Raw genomic sequence first — 16,710 nt, 5'->3', positions numbered from 1 at the left:
GTATTAAAAATAATTATGAAAAATAATACCATCAATACAGTGGGGCAAAAAAGTATTTAGTCAGCCACCGATTGTGCAAGTTCCCCCACTTAAAATGATGACAGAGGTCAGTAATTTGCACCAGAGGTACACTCCAACTGTGAGAGACAGAATGTGAAAAAAAAATCCATGAATCCACATGGTAGGATTTGTAAAGAATTTATTCGTAAATCAGGGTGGAAAATAAGTATTTGGTCACCTCAAACAAGGAAAATCTCTGGCTCTCACAGACCTGTAACGTCTTCTGTAAGAAGCTTTTCTGTCCCCCACTCGTTACCTGTATGAATGGCACCTGTTTGAACTCATCATCTGTATAAAAGACACCTGTCCACAGCCTCAAACAGTCAGACTCCAAACAGTCAGACTCCAAAGAGCTTTCGAAGGACACCAGGAAAAGTATTGTAGACCTGCACCAGACTGGGAAGAGTGAATCTACAATAGGCAAGCAGCTTGGTGTGAAAAAATCAACTGTGGGAGCAATCATCAGAAAATGGAAGACATACAAGACCACTGATAATCTCCCTCGATCTGGGGCTCCACGCAAGATCTCATCCCGTGGGGTCAAAATGATCATGAGAACGGTGAGCAAAGATCCCAGAACCACACGGGGGGACCTGGTGAATGACCTGCAGAGAGCTGGGACCACAGTAACAAAGGCCACCATCAGTAACACACTACAACGGCAGGGAATCAAATCCCGCAGTGCCAGACGTGTTCCGCTGCTGAAGCCAGTGCATGTCCAGGCCCGTCTGAAGTTTGCCAGAGAGCACATGGATGATACAGCAGAGGATTGGGAGAATGTCATGTGGTCAGATGAAACCAAAGTAGAACTTTTTGGTATAAACTCAACTCGTCGTGTTTGGAGGAAGAAGAATACTGAGTTGCATCCCAAGAACACCATACCTACTGTGAAGCATGGGGGTGGAAACATCATGCTATGGGGCTGTTTTTCTGCCAAGGGGACAGGACGACTGATCCGTGTTAAGGACAGAATGAATGGGGCCATGTATCGTGAGATTTTGAGCCAAAACCTCCTTCCATCAGTGAGAACTTTGAAGATGAAACGAGGCTGGGTCTTCCAACATGACAATGATCCAAAACACACCGCCCGGGCAACGAAGGAGTGGCTCCGTAAGAAGCATTTGAAAGTCCTGGAGTGGCCATACCCAGTCTCCAGACCTCAACCCCATAGAAAATCTGTGGCGGGAGTTGAAAGTCCGTGTTGCTCGGCGACAGCCCCAAAACATCACTGCTCTCGAGAAGATCTGCATGGAGGAATGGGCCAAAATACCAGCTACTGTGTGTGCAAACCTGGTAAAGACCTATAGTAAACGTTTGACCTCTGTTATTGCCAACAAAGGTTATGTTACAAAGTATTGAGTTGTATTTTTGTTATTGACCAAATACTTATTTTCCACCCTGATTTACGAATAAATTCTTTACAAATCCTACCATGTGGATTCATGGATTTTTTTTTCACATTCTGTCTCTCACAGTTGAAGTGTACCTCTGGTGCAAATTACTGACCTCTGTCATCATTTTAAGTGGGGGAACTTGCACAATCGGTGGCTGACTAAATACTTTTTTGCCCCACTGTATGTTACTGCACTACACTTACTGGACTTGTGGAAGTATTTTGAGAACCATAAGAGATTCTTACAAATGTTTGAAAGAAAAAAATCTTTAACATAGCTGGAGACTCGTGTAGAAATATGAATGAGTTTATGAAGTTTCTGTCATGGTGTGCTGTGACAGGCAGGTAGCAGGACCCAAACACAGGACTCTTACGTGGAATGAAACTTGAATCAGCAGCTTTTATTGCTGGAAACTCAGGTGGACTCAAGAAACTAAAAACTAAGAAACAAGAACTAGGAAAACAAATCAGGAACTATGAACAAGAATTAAGTAAAGAACACAAAGGAGAAAAATCACCCAGCCCACTGAAAACTAAAGAAACCCCCAAAAACATGAACAACAATCATCAAGGAACATATTTACATATTTACAGTTACTGCAACACCAATACTGGGTCACAGCTTCAGTGTCAGTCGGTGACTTTTTGTCTGCAACAGCAGCAGAACAGACTTCTCAGTCTTTTGAAGAAGCCCTTTTTCTTCTTCTTGATGTGACGGTCTTTGGACTTCATGCTGGCTTCAGGTTCAGGAAAAGGTTCCTCTTGGGGAACATCAGGAACTGGCCCAATTTCCGAACAAGATCCTTTGATCTTATGATCTTCGCCTTCAACACAGGATTTGGACTCGGCATAGGGTTCCTCACAGGGAACGTCGGGCTTTGGAACACTTTCTGATAGAGCTCCTTCGATCGTAAGGTCTTGAGTACTCAGACTGGATGCCCTTTCAGAAAGAAGTTCCTCACAGGGAACGTCGGGCTCTGGAACACTTTCTGACAGAGCTCCTTCGATCGTAAGGTCTTGAGTACTCAGACTGGATGCCCTTTCAGAAAGAAGTTCCTCACAGGGAACGTCGGGCTCTGGCACACTTTCTGACAGAGCTCCTTCGGCTGGTGGAACATTTGCCATTGAAAGGCCGTCAGAGGAGCGCTCTCCATTTGTGCTCTTCACATCAGGACTTGAAGGGGGCTCAAAGATTTCACATATCCGGATCCTTGCTACATCAGCAATGGTCTTCAGCAACACTGGCGCAAAGTTTGCAACTTTGATAGACAGAATTTCTTCAGGAAATTTCTGTCTAATCTCCGTCAGGATGCTGTCGACCATATTGTCTCGGATGGAGCGGGTGAAGACGGCCTGTGTTTCCATCGCCGTGAGACTCTTGGAGACACGATCTAAAGTGGCCTTGGTGACACTTGTGGAGAGGATACTTAGACTCTGGGAGGCCATGTTTAGGAGGGGACGAGGAGGAAGCTCCCAGAAGCCCTGGAGAACGCGGGGAACTACCTCGATCACGACCTCCTGCGCGGTGAGCAGTTTGATGTTATGCTGTTCCTGCTGCTTCTCTTTCAGGATTTCAACGTAATCCTTCACCACGCTGAGGAGTTTAGGTGCTCTGTAGAAAAACACGATAAGAGTTATCTGTTAAACATATTCAAAGCATCATTTAAATATTGAAACACTGTAGCTGGACTGTTAACCCTGTAACCGCCTTTGTATCATACATGAGTTTCTGAGACCTCGATCTCATCAACATGATCAATACTTGCTATAATTTCTAAATGTTGTGGACAAAACTCTTTTTTTAGTCTAAAATTAACATTGTCGTTAACAAAAAGTTGCCAAAAACACCCAGTGTATCAAATGTGATACAAAAAATAAATACATAATAAAAGTAAATCATACACAACATGACATAGCAAAGAACTAATTTGTGGCTTTTGTTTAAAGGGTTAATAAACATCTCAGCTCCAAAGAATCTGAATTTTCTGGCTGTTTTTTGATGGGTTGGGTCTTACAGGGTTAATAACTGTATATTACATGTGACTCACTGAAATTTAGGAGGTACGGCCTCTGGGAACTGAAGAAGCATCCTGGCTTCAAATTCAACATCCCTCATTTTATTGCTGACGTTCACCGCCCACACCTGAAACAGAAAACACATTTACAGTGCGCTTATGTTTAAAGGTTATGTGCACATAATGAAAAAAAAAGTCTTGTGGGTTTTCTCGTCTTACCAGCCTTAGAAGAGGTTTGGCTTCCTCTTCTTCAAAATCCTCTAATTCAAACTCCCACAGCCTTCAAAAGAAAGCAAAGCAGAGGTTTTCTCTCAGCATTTACAAGTCATCACAAACAGACTTTCAGGTGTGACAGTAACTCACTGCTCTCTGAGTGTCTCCCTGCTCTTCTCCACCAAAAGATCTCTCAGATCTTCAGCAGTGAGGTTCGGTGGAATTAGATCTTCCTGCTGAAGTCTGAGAAACTCCGTCATAATCGCAATCTAAAAGTAAAGGAGACATTTAATCACCACCACTCTCAGGTCCTCAGAAATGACCTGATATTTTCTGTCAGCTTTGGTTTGCATGAATCTGGGTCTAACCTGAGTCCTGTAGCCCGGAAGATGCCAGCAGATCTTTACAGCAGTTTCATAAATCGGTGTGTTGAACAACACCTGTCAAAGAAATAGCAATTTAGTCATTGTTACTTAAAATGATTCTCAGTTTGTCAACTTTTAAAACGACATCAAATTCTTCAAATTATTGAAATGCAGTAAAAGCAAAAACGTCACATACCCTGATAGGTTTATAGATTCCTTGACTTGATTCCATTTCGACGTTTTCAAATCACAGCCGGGAAGAAAAACTTTAACTGCTCTCCAACGATGGCGTACGGGGGGATCTGGACCTGAAAATGCTCTCAGCTCGGTGGTCTCGCACAGATGAGCTCTTTTGACAGTCTGATGTTTATTTATGAATGCAGAATTTCTTGAGCAGTCACCATGGAAACTTGATGCAGCTTCATGTTGTTAAGTTAAAAGTAAACACTGTATTTTCACTACATTCCACTAAACTTATCATATAAGTAAATAAAGTGTGGGTTAGGTCCCTCCTGTGAAAAGAGCCACACAAACCGATGGATCAGAAAAGACAAAGTCAGCCTACAGCATGCCTTTTCATATTATGTGCCTGCTTATCTCCATTTCTTTACAGTAGATGGGAACTTTTGCAGTAAAGCAATGGCTTACAAAACAGTGGACTGTGGACTAATGCAGACATCTGAAGCCTGACAGCAGCTGGTATATACACAGCTTTGGATAAACTGGCCCTTTAAACAGCCCAGAGGAAGAAGAGACCTCTGCGTTATCAGTGGAGCCCAAAGCACAATAATAATAATACTATTAATATTATTTTTATAGCAATAATACCCCAAATAATTAAGTCATTAATTACACATTCGTCATGCTTCACAGGAGGTCAGGAGTGACCGATGAACGTGATGCTACATTAGAGTCTGTCCTATGAGTTCAGCAGGAGGAGGTGAACCCACAGCTGGGACCAGTTCTCTAGTGGGTTCAGTATCATACTTGTGTTCATCCGGGTCTGAACCTGGTCAGAAGAACTGACTTCACTTTTGAAAATTCAATACTTATAAAAGGTAACCCCAAACAGTCTACAACGGCTGTTTTCTGTCCACCAAAGAAAATTTGATTGAAGAGGTTTTTGTACCTTCACTTCTCCAAAAAGCAAATAAAGAGAATAAACAAAGATTTACTGAACGACCGTCAGAATTACCAGAGCTAACGTAGATCGCTTTATGCTCTTGAGTCAGGAGGGATAAGAAAAGTGACTGCACTGACTGCAATCTGCCGTCTACTGACATCTAATGGAGAGATTTATACACGTGATAACGTTAATGGTACTTGAAAATAGGCCAGGATCTGCACTGCTTCAGCCTGAGCCTGTTCAGTCAGCACAGTCTGTGTAATATGAGAATAATAATAAATATGACTTTTCCTTCCTCTTCCATAAAAAAGGATGCTGCTCCATACTTACCTTTTTAGAGACTTTTATGTTGTTTGGCAGGATAATGGCATCACACTGAAGTTTAGGTGTTCAAAATACACAATGACTGATTTTCATGTCAACGACTAAGTAAATATTCTGATGAAGAGCCACTAAAGGAAGTTTTTGGAGTAACTCTCAGCAGCAATGTGGACATGAAATAGTTGGTAGATGTGTCATTAACCCTATGAGAAAAGGGTTCACTCAAAACTACTTGTTGTTCAACTGTGAAAAATTGGCAGAAATTTTAAAAACGCACGAAAGAACAGCCAGCAGATACACACAATTAGAAATATGGGCACATATGGAAACACAAATGCACAGAGACACACAGGATGTCAGTCAACCACTCTGAATATTCAATTTGAATCTTCCTGGTTTTATGGATTCCCCTCGAATGAATGGCCATAATTTCCTAACCGTAGGGGCTAGAGCGGTCATTCTTAGACCGTTCTGTTCAGAGGAGATGGGGGAATCTTCAAGTGTTGATAGTTCATAATTAAAATATGAATTATTAAAGATATATGGCTTATAATGCACCATAACTGAGTAGAGGTGAACTGCCTTGACTTGCCCTCAAACAACGGTTTGTAAGTCTAAATCTATTTGGAGCATCGATATCATTCTTTCACTGTCAGATACAGCAGGCTTTGGTGAACAGTTAAGGAAATATTTTCAGGTCTCAGGCACATTTCATACATTGTGCTCTGCAGACAGGCACACGGACCTTTCAGGTCTACAAAAAGTTTAAAATGAAAAGCTCACAGGTGTGTTTTTATCAACTCATTGTTGCAGAATCACAGTGATTCATTAAAAATGTCTGCAGAAGTTGCAAACTTATGATTCATGTCATAAGTTATGATACACTGCTCTCCCCTACATAAGCTGCTTTTATAGATTAAAAGTATCAGCAATACTGGCCATACATTTACTTGGTATCACATCTATACCACAATCTGCAGTACTGCACATCACTAAGATCACAGTGGACAGATTCTGTCTCTCAGCTATGCTGGGAACGTCTGTGTTTCCCGGGATCAGCTGTTGCAGATTGTTGGTGCATGGAGGGCTGGGGCCTCTTCTGCCCCCCCTAACGGAGACCACGTAGGTAGTCGGAGGCTGTAAGACAGCGGCTCTCTGGAGAAATCTGATATCTCAGGAGGATGACAGGATTCAACCAGAGAAGCTGCTTCATTATAAAGTCTGTGGTTTATAACTGAAATCTATTATACACATAAACACCCATCCGTGCACTTAAGTAGTGAGTGAGTATTCACTCCCGTGATGACCTGTGAGAAAGAAACTGCACACACAGCGATTGGGCGTTATCAGTGACCATAAGATTATTATTGTCAAGCAAGGACCTGCAGCTCGAGCAGGCTGAAGAAATCCTTTAATGCTGATCCAGGCTTCACAGCTCGTGGATTTGGATTTTATTTTTGCAAGTGTAGAAATGAGAAATCTAAGAAACAAAACAACAGAAGTCATGTATGAAACACAACACAGTTAACATGTGAAGCACTTAAAAGAAAACACAAATAAAACACTTCCAGTGAGGTGTGGCGATTTAAACATTGCCTGTACTGCTCAGCAGTTGTAATGGCATCAAGAATATCTGCACATAGTTCATAATTACAATTAGAATTAACATTTCTTTCACTAAACTCAATGATCTTCCTCAAAGTCACTCATTATAGAGCGACATCACTATTTTAACACAGATGCTCTGATGTAGTAGGTCCAAATACAGGATGGTGGGTCACCAACCCTCCTGCTCCAACATGGTAGGAAAATTATACGGTAGAAAATGTTTATATTTATAACAATGTGAAATTTCTGCTTTAAATACTTTTATATGTTTTTAAAATGGTCCCTCCACCCACTTTTAGTCCTTTTTCGGACATTGAAATCGGAGGAAATGTTCCAAAAATGTGCTGACTTCAAAGTGAATGATGCCAATCTTTGCTTCCATAGCACAGATTTGTCTGAGACATCATCGAGTTTCAGCCTGTGCCTCTAAGGAGCATCCAGTGTCCTGTTCATTGTCCATTTCTATCATAATGCACGCACTGTGGTTAAATACTGAATAACAATGTTCTTCCAACTTACGTTTTTCCCACAGAGTTCAGAGGTGGACTCAATACTATTAATAACAGACAATCATAGGGTCCTGCTGTCCACACTGTTATAGTTCTTACAAAAATACAGGCTGAAATATATGGATAGGAGCAGCTAAGAGAAGAAGAAATGTGCTGAAATTGTCAGAAAGGAGATTTATTTGTTTCCACTTTACATGTGTGTGAGCAGCACAGCAAACACAGTGAAGCCAGTTAACCTCAAAGTCCACCAGTCACAGTGGACACAGAACAAAGCATCGACTTTCATTACATTCTGTTTGGGTGACCATCAAACTTTGTTGTGATTTAACATTGACTTCAGCCTCCTTTAAATTTGATTCATGTGACATCAGGACAACATTCCAGGGAAAAGCGATCGAGCGGCGTTCCCCCAGTGTTTTATCCCACATCTCGTACTCAATGTTTCTTTCAGCCCAGAAAAGTTCATGTGATCATCGAAGATTTAAGCGTGAGCATCAAAATAAAAAAGCGCCAGATTTCAACCAGCTCCTAAGAATTTCAGGGACCTGTACAACCGTAACAATTTTCAGTAAGAATCTTTCATGGTTTCATCAAATATGCTAAAGTCAGTCCAACATAAACTGGCCAGTTCTGAGGAACCTCTGTGATTTCATATGGAATGGCTCGGGCTCGAGTATCACATCCAAGGTTGTGTCAGATAAGGAAGAGAAGTGGAATACAGCAGGACACTTGCAGCCTGGTGATACAGGAGCAATAAAAACTGGACACAGTGCTATTAATGATCACCAGCAGTTATCAAACTGAAACTAGACACCTGGATGTTTCTTTCACAACACATAACAACATTTTAAACTGCTACAGTTTCAGTTATGCACGGTGAGGTTTGTCGCACACCTAGATCACACACCCTTATACAAACAGGAAGAGTCGTGCTCAGCTCCACCTTCTCTGAGGCTACCCTGTAAATGTCACACGTGCCTCACAAGGAAAGATCTCAGCTGCCACACAGAGTCGTGAAGGCAAACGTCCAGTCTGGCCTCCAGTGGCTAGTGCAGGCTGGGATACTTCACGCAGAATCTGTCAAAGGCATCATATATGGCCTGTCTGGAAATGAAACAGGTAACGTTAACATAGCAAAGCTGTCCATGACAAACAAATCATATACATAAAAATGATGAAATGTGTGAAATACTGTGAGGGTGGCCCAACTCTAACATCAGATTAAATGGCCTGTATTTGTATAGTGCTTTTCTAGTCCCTAAGGACCCCAAAGCGCTTTACACTACATCCAGTCATCCACACATTCACACACTGGTGATGGCAGCTACATTGTAGCCACAGCCACCCTGGGGCGCACTGACAGAGGCGAGGCTGCCGGACAAACTGCAAACTGGCGCCACTGGGCCCTCTGACCACGGGTGAAGTGTCTTGCCCAAGGACACAACGACCGAGACTGTCCGAGCCGGGGCTCGAACCAGCAACCTTCCGATTACAAGGAACTCCCAACTCTTGAGCCACGATCACCCCCATTAACCAGACAACAGCCACAGTTTAACGAATATTCTCAGAGACGATAAACCGTCCACAGCCAGAGTTATCTGTCTATATGTACCACGCCTGAACCAGGAAGTGCAGCTGTGACACTTCCACAAACAACTTTGGCTCCTCTGAACAATTTCTAGATTTTTCTTTGAATTTGATGTCATATTTGGTACAGTGGAGATATCATTCAGGTATTGACATCTAGTCTGAATTCATATTCATAATGAAGGACACTCTAGTCCATAACGCTCATTGTATTGTTACTAATTTCAACTTTCTGCTATAAAACAGCAACGTTTCAAAACTAGAGCTTGTAGAATAGAGCAGATAAATATGGATTGTGTGTTGCCAGCGAAGTTTCTCAGATTTAGCATGTTTTTGTGTGAGTATAGTTTAATTAGGCATAAATGAGAAACTTAAAAAACACCTTTTTGATCATTTTCAACACTATAACTTTACCTGAATATATTCTGTTTAAATAGGTATGCACTGATGTGTCCTCCTCTCAGATATCTGACTTCACAGCCTGGCCAGATCTCCTGCAGACTCAGGACTCCTGTTCGGGGCACATATGCATCCTCTTTGGCCTGGACGACAACGATGAGACTGGTATCTACAGGAACTGCAGCAGAGAGGGAAACACAGGGACATCTACAGTCACAACATTCTTTCACTTTTGTGCAAAACACATGCAAATCTTATCTGCCAGAAGAGGGTGGTAGACACAGCAGGAACAGTGAGCTGTTAAACATTACTGAAGATCAGCTGGGTCCTCTGCAGTCTGATTAAAGGCCAGGTGGAGGATGACCTGTGCCTCCTCTCACCTCACACCTTCTTGTATAAGCCAGGACAAAGGTCATCCTATTTCCCTCATAGTGTTCTAGCTTCTTTCCACACTTGGCTGATATTCCTTCTATACGGTTTCAATTTTACAAGCCAACGGCTTCGTGGTGTCATTGTCCATCTTTCTGTTTTGGCGTCAGTAGTCTCACTCATTGTGCCATGCTCCAGTATCCACACTTTAATGGCAACCAACAAACCAGTATGACCATCACGACTTTGTCAGCAGCGCGACCTTCAATTCATCAAACGTCAGCAGCCAACGCTTTTATCACAGCATCAGCTCTTTAGTATCACCGCCAACAACCAAGCATCGCACGCCAACTCTAACGACACCACCTGCAACCTTATTGGTCAAAACCATTTCTGACGGCTGTGATGTGCTGCTGACAACAACCACATACATTTGTGTTATATACTGGCATGTGTAGAATTGAGCTACTTGTGTATATATTTTGTAACTTTGTAATATGTTGTATTATCCAGTTACTGTTCTTCATGTCTGGGAGCAACTCTGACCACAGGGATTAATTAAGTGTTGTGATTCTTCGCTTGTTCTTCTTTAAGCAGAGGTGTAATCATTCACTGCAGCACTCACCAGAGAAGTTGGCCATGTGTGTGCACTCATCCATCACTCCCTTCATGAAACTTATAGATTCTTTGTGTAAAGATGGACGACAACATTCGGCAGGATCCGTCCTTCTCCCGTGTGTGTTATATCCACCAAGAGCTCTAAGGAGACAGAAAAAATGACCATGTAAAAACGGTTTTATGTCCCTTAATAATGAAACATTCTCACTGGGGATAAGACTTGCTTATTCTTAATCCATTATCGATATCACTTTCACAACTTCATTGCATCCTTTGGTCAAATGTTTGTGGCTGTGGAACCTGCCTGCAGAAGCTTGGCACATAGTGCACTGTATACTATAGTGCACTGTATACTATAGTGCACTGTATATGTAGCCAAGTGAACTAATACTACGCATGGAAAGGGACTGAAGAGCGGGTTGGCGTGAGTAGTTACAGTGTCCTAACAGATTTCAAAGTTGTTAAGTTTATACTGTTATTCACTTTGCATAACTCTGTATGTTTCTGTTTGATTCAGAGGGGAGATCACTTGCTGTATGATTCCTGCGTGTGTACTTGTCCTAGCACAGTAGCTGTGTGGAGAAACCGAAGTGAGTTCATGATGTTCTCCCATAGAAATGTATGTTTAAAAGAGAGTTTACAGTGCACTTTATTGCCAGTTGACCTGCGAAGTTGTGGGATGTAAACAATGTGTTTATTTGTTTTGTTTTCTCTTTTTTGTTGTATTTGTTTCTTGACAGGTCACTACTGTTGTCTATACTGTTTGAATTTAACATGTACATATGATAGTTACTGTTGTCTCAGACCCTGAAAGGCAGTTTGAGGCTGAGCCAGTGGAATAGTTAAATTTTGCCATTTCACTCAAAACTACAGAATTAAAACTGTGCTCCTCCGGGTACAGTCGGAGAATAAAAAAGCCCACAAAAGAGTATTTCCTGTGTCCTGTCTCATTCCCCATGACCGGGCCACATAGTTTGGTGTCAGAAGTGGGATTCTCAGGTTAGTTTTGAGTTTCAGTATAGAGAGACACAGTGAGTGGGGCTTTATAGACAACAGTAGTGGCTGAGAAGATCCCAGTCCTTTCCAGAGGGCGGCAATCGCAGTGTGGACGTCCTGAGGTGGTTCTGTGCAGTGGCAGTTGGTACAACAGGAGCCTGCTTCAGCCATTGGACGAGGAGGGCACCTGACACAGATTTTGGACTGTTGAATCCCATCTACAAGTGACTGTGGGAATCTGCTGCACTAAAGACTCAGAGACATTGCAGTATGTCGCAAGAGGACGAGGGGGAAGGAGCTATCCCCACTGAAGACAGTCAAGCTGCCTCGTTGTTTGACAGTGCAGGTAACCCGTTGGTGCAGCTACAAACAAAGATTAACGAACTGAGTAGGAAACATGATGCTGTTATGTCTAGTATTGCTAACATGGGTAATGTTCCAACCAGATCTGTTGTGTACATTCCAAGAGAAAAGGTGATTGTACCTTTTAGTGGGGAACCAGCAAAAGATGCTTACACTGTTGATGAATTCATAGAAGAGGTGGAAAGAGCAATAAGAACTAGGGGTGGTCAGAGTTGATGGGAAGATGGATGGAGCCAAATACAGGGCAATCTTGGAAGAAAACCTCTTGGAGTCTGCCAAAGACTTGAGACTGGGGCAGAGGTTCACCTTCCAGCAGGACAACGACCCTAAACATAAAGCCAGGGCAACAATGGAATGGTTTAAAACAAAACATATCCATGTGTTAGAATGGCCCAGTCAAAGTCCAGATCTAAATCCAATCGAGAATCTGTGGCAAGATCTGAAAACTGCTGTTCACAAACGCTGTCCATCTAATCTGACTGAGCTGCAGCTGTTTTGCAAAGAAGAATGGGCAAGGATTTCAGTCTCTAGATGGGCAAAGCTGGTAGAGACATACCCTAAAAGACTCGCAGCTGTAATTGCAGCAAAAGGTGGTTCTACAAAGTATTGACTCAGCGGGCTGAATAATTACGCACACCCCACTTTGCAGTTATTTGTAAAAAATGTTTGGAATCATGTATGATTTTCGTTCCACTTCTCACGTGTACACCACTTTGTGTTGGTCTTTCACGTGGAGTTCCAATAAAACTGATTCATGTTTGGGGTTGTAATGTGACAAAATGTGGAAAAGTTCAAGCCACTGTAATTATTGAGGCAGAGTGGCTTTAAGCTCGGGCTGGCATCCCTGAAGGATTTATGAAAATATTCATACAATCATTTACACAGATATAAACAAAATTTTAATAAAACCATGGAAAACTTTCAACATTATTTGTGCTTTTAACTTTCCTCCCCAGGGAATAAACTTCATTATGAGAGCTTTTAATCACACAAATGTCTGTGATCACCTTGTTAAGAGCAACTACTTAATTGAGCGGCTGAGCTTCAGTCAGTGCTGGGTTGCTGCATTACTGCAGTGAGTGAAATAATGGCTCCTTTTATTACCTGCCACAACACTTACCTGCTCTTTCTTGTTGTGCAGGAATCTGTGGATCAGCGGTGTGGATACTGTGGTGAGCAATCGGACATACTGAGTGAGTGTAAATATATTGTCTGGTTTGATGTCTCAAATCAACAAATTTGCTAAAAAAGTTCAAAGTTCAGATTTAATGCTGACAGACAAAGAACTCCTCAGTTTAACTGAGCATTTATCGGCTGTAGCAATACTGCTTCGCTTTCTCTTGTCATAAGTTACTGATACACTGGTTTTAGAGAGATTTTTTTAATTTAAATTGGACCTCTTCTGTTCATTTCCTGTTTCATGTTTTCTTATTCTTGGACTCTCTAAAGTAGCTTTGCATGATTCACAGCTTAAAACAATTCTTGTTTATCACACTTGGATTTAAAACAGAGCAAAAGAAGTGAGATCAAGATTTAATGAAAGAAAGTACCATCCTTCCATAACTGGGAGAGCCTACAAGCTTTAATATCATCCAGATCTGAACTCCAACTGGAAAAACAGAAAGACTAACCTTCATCTCTGAATTCAACCGCTGTTATCAACAGCTTAACAATATGCAATGCAGACACTGGCACGCTCTAGAGGCTGAAGCATTGCTGAGTGCTGATACTGGAGCAACTTCCTGTCTTATTATATTAAGGAGCTCAGACAGTTAGGGATCTTTTCAATATTGTTCAGCCAAATAAACTGAACAGTGCTCCAGATGTATTTTACTCATCCACACAGTGGAAAGACGTCACCTGTTAAACAGTTCACAAACTGCAAAACAAGATCAGTTATCTGTGTGCTTAAATACACCGGTGGTCAACCTTTACTGGACACACAAAGAGAGCACTTAAACAAACAAGAAGAATTAGATAGCCAAACACTATTATGAGGCTAAACACAGCTCTCCTCCCACCCTACATTTTACTGGTATTGAGCATTAGACTTCCCACTCTTAGGGGAAGTCTATCTAAGGCATTTTCTCAGAGAGAGACGTGTGCGACTTCAGTGCTGAGCACAATGACACCTTCTGGTGTGAATGAGGATTTTGCCTGAAAACAGTTTTTGTGAACAAGCTTGTATGATATACATGAAAATACAGAATGTTTATGATAAAACTGACACCCTCAGCACACTACTCTGTTTTGAGATTCATAATTTTTCTCATCATTAAGATGATGGATATGAGATTAGTGAGAGACTTTTACCATGTGATTCCTTTAAACCAATCATAGATTGGTTCATGGCGTGACGAAGGCCACACGGCTGAAATGAGAACATTTTTGTGTTTCAGAGGATCTAATGCTGTAGCATAGCAGACTAGTTGTAGTAGCTGAAGAGGACTTTTGCCACCATCTAATACTCCTTTAGCTTATTAGACACCAGGCATGCGAGAGGAGGAGGTTAGACAGATGGTAGAGTGTGGATCACCAGCATCTGAAACAGACACTGGATGCGATCTAAATCAAAGTAATATGCAGGATATTTCTGCTGCTGTAGAAAACCCCACACTCAGTAGTACAATCACACACCTGTAATGGAATATCAGACTCCAGCTCAAGTAGCTTCTCACTCCAGGGAGTAAACCTCATTAATCATATAGATATACATATCTATCTATCTATCTATCTATCTATCTATCTATCTATCTATCTATCTATCTATCTATCTATCTATCTATCTATCTATCTATCTATCTATCTATCTATCTATCTATCTGTCTGTCTGTCTACCTATCTACCTACCTACATTTCACATATATGTACATTTAACATATATGTACATTTCACATACATGTGGAACAGTTTCAGTTTATCACTGAAACAGAAAATACATGAACACAAAAGTGTGATTATACAGGGGCTGCTCAGTTTAATGTTATGAAACAGGATTTTGTGTCTTTACGATTTGGTTGCATTGAACATGTTCAATGACCCCCAAGGTGTTAAAACCACGACTTATTGTTGAAGAGAAGAGAGGCCTTCTGGATATTTGCTAATTCTGGATATTTGTCACCTTAAGGACTGAATAATGAACTTTTACTCAATAAAATGTTGTAGTTTGTTAATGACAAAAAAATTGTTTTGGATGTTTTGGGTTTGATATGTGACTTGTATATACTGTAATGTTCAAATTTTAAAACATTATATATCACTGATTTAACTTAAACATGAATATTTCATTTTCAGTCAAACCCTCAAACTCAAACTAATTATGAAGTCAAAAAATAAAAATGTCAAAACTAGAAGCAGATGACATATAACAGTGATAATTTCTCTTTGTGTTTATTCTTAAGGGTTTTTTTTGTTTTGTTTTTTGCATATTGTTTACTACTACCTACTACAGAATAAGAATCCCTTTTTTTTTTTTTTTTTCAAACTTAAAAATGTTTTATTTGTTGAAAAACAGTCAGGTTACAGCTTTCTGGGTGTTTACAGCAAAGTACACCACAGCATTTATATGCTTATAATAGCTAATGTGTCTCAAAACCACATATATGTAATTATTAGTTTGGTGTCTAACATAAAGAGTTTATTATTCTGTTTCCGTCTACTTTTATTTCTCTTTTTTCTATCTTTTTCTTGAACACTAGATGGTGCATTCGAGTCAGCCAAGCCACTGAAAAATGTCTGAAAAGTCGTGTGCTTGTACTGTAAATGATTCATGTTACCCAGTTTGGTCTTTTTGTGTAAATCAACAATAAACAGTAGCTCTGAAACTATGTTGGACTATGCTTTTGTTTTAACAAAGTAAAAGAATATGAAAAACTAATAAATATATTTTTCATAAAGTTTTGTATTCTTAGAAAGTTTAAACTTCATTTTTATGCTTTTCAGAAAGAAATAGACCAATATTTACAATCATATAGTAAAAAACCAGGAGGGCTTTGTGACTGAGCTCCGATCTTATTGTTTCCTTTTAGTTATTTTCAATTAATGTCCATGTTAAACCCTAGAAGGTCTTTTTCTTTCTTTTCAGTGTTGATGGTGGTTAAATTTGTGATAAAAATCTAAGAACATGAAATATAAAATAGTAAAATGCAAGACTGTTGTAAATAGAAGATTAATGCTGCAGTCACTTGCAAATGTAGCGACAGCTTAGAGAATGGTAAAATTTAAAAAAAGCTGAACTGATTTTAAACTGAAAACCTGAACACACAACCTGCTCTCAACCAGGTTGTGTGTTCACCATAAGTTGCCATGGTGATTTAGCCAGGTAATAAGAGCAAGTTTCATGACACAGAACATTTTGTTTTTCCCTAAGTCCGATTTTTTAAATATAAAAATTCAGTATGAACAACTATTTTAGTTTATCTCCCACAGAAGTGTCTTTCTGTAAAGTGACACTTTCTGTTTTTATTTGCTGGACAGCCAACAGTGCATGTTTCACTTCTTCCTCTTTTCTATCATTTAGTTTCTTAAGACGTGACACGAGCTGTCACAGTTCACTGTGTCAATGAGGAGGACTGCACACGCAGGAGGAAGAGACGGCAACAAAAAACAAGTTTAAAACGAACAAACCGGATATGCTTCCAGTAAACACAAAGTCCCAATGTTAAACCAAAAGTAGGAATATTTAAATGCGTACCACAGAATTCTCTTTGTTGAAGCAGAGTGGAATATTTTATTAAGTGCAGTCTTCTTTACAGCAACACGCAGACGC

General features: G+C 40.6%; 2 protein-coding genes across 2 annotated transcripts; both read right to left on the bottom strand.

The window, feature by feature from the left end:
- Nucleotides 1-1,833: 1,833 nt before the first annotated feature.
- Nucleotides 1,834-4,320, bottom strand: LOC146369934 (uncharacterized). Its single transcript, XM_084910374.1, has 6 exons — nucleotides 4,243-4,320; nucleotides 4,050-4,121; nucleotides 3,832-3,950; nucleotides 3,688-3,748; nucleotides 3,502-3,596; nucleotides 1,834-3,065 (listed from the first exon to the last, which is right to left on the bottom strand). The coding sequence occupies exons 1-6, from the start codon at nucleotides 4,276-4,278 to the stop codon at nucleotides 2,084-2,086; spliced, it is 1,365 nt and encodes a 454-aa protein (XP_084766500.1). The 5' UTR covers nucleotides 4,279-4,320; the 3' UTR covers nucleotides 1,834-2,083.
- Nucleotides 4,321-7,769: 3,449 nt separating this feature from the next.
- Nucleotides 7,770-10,753, bottom strand: LOC146369933 (protein ABHD18-like). The gene is made up of 3 exons (XM_084911205.1): nucleotides 10,591-10,753; nucleotides 9,612-9,774; nucleotides 7,770-8,714 (listed from the first exon to the last, which is right to left on the bottom strand). Exons 1-3 carry the CDS (start codon nucleotides 10,634-10,636, stop codon nucleotides 8,657-8,659), a joined length of 267 nt encoding a protein of 88 aa, XP_084767331.1. The 5' UTR covers nucleotides 10,637-10,753; the 3' UTR covers nucleotides 7,770-8,656.
- Between the last annotated feature and the right edge of the window lie 5,957 nt (nucleotides 10,754-16,710).

The sequence above is a fragment of the Perissodus microlepis genome, chromosome 17, assembly GCF_051167445.1.
Source record: "Perissodus microlepis isolate ML-2025 ecotype Zambia chromosome 17, ASM5116744v1, whole genome shotgun sequence".
Lineage (NCBI taxonomy): Eukaryota > Metazoa > Chordata > Actinopteri > Cichliformes > Cichlidae > Perissodus > Perissodus microlepis.
Note: the sequence above shows the minus strand (reverse complement) of the source record. Positions and strands in the feature narration are given on the sequence as shown.

What these genes read in the sequence shown, in the direction of transcription:
- LOC146369934 (XM_084910374.1), bottom strand. Translation starts at nt 4,278, where the DNA reads ATGGAATCAAGTCAAGGAATCTATAAACCTATCAGG. An exon ending in AGGGAGACACTCAGAGAGCA is followed by an intron (nt 3,749 to 3,831) that starts GTGAGTTACTGT and finishes TTTCTTTTGAAG; the next exon opens with GCTGTGGGAGTTTGAATTAG. An exon ending in CCAAACCTCTTCTAAGGCTG is followed by an intron (nt 3,597 to 3,687) that starts GTAAGACGAGAA and finishes TTTCTGTTTCAG; the next exon opens with GTGTGGGCGGTGAACGTCAG.
- LOC146369933 (XM_084911205.1), bottom strand. Translation starts at nt 10,636, where the DNA reads ATGAAGGGAGTGATGGATGAGTGCACACACATGGCCAACTTCTCTG. An exon ending in ACACATGGCCAACTTCTCTG is followed by an intron (nt 9,775 to 10,590) that starts GTGAGTGCTGCA and finishes TCTCTGCTGCAG; the next exon opens with TTCCTGTAGATACCAGTCTC. An exon ending in TTTAAACAGAATATATTCAG is followed by an intron (nt 8,715 to 9,611) that starts GTAAAGTTATAG and finishes TTTCATTTCCAG; the next exon opens with ACAGGCCATATATGATGCCT.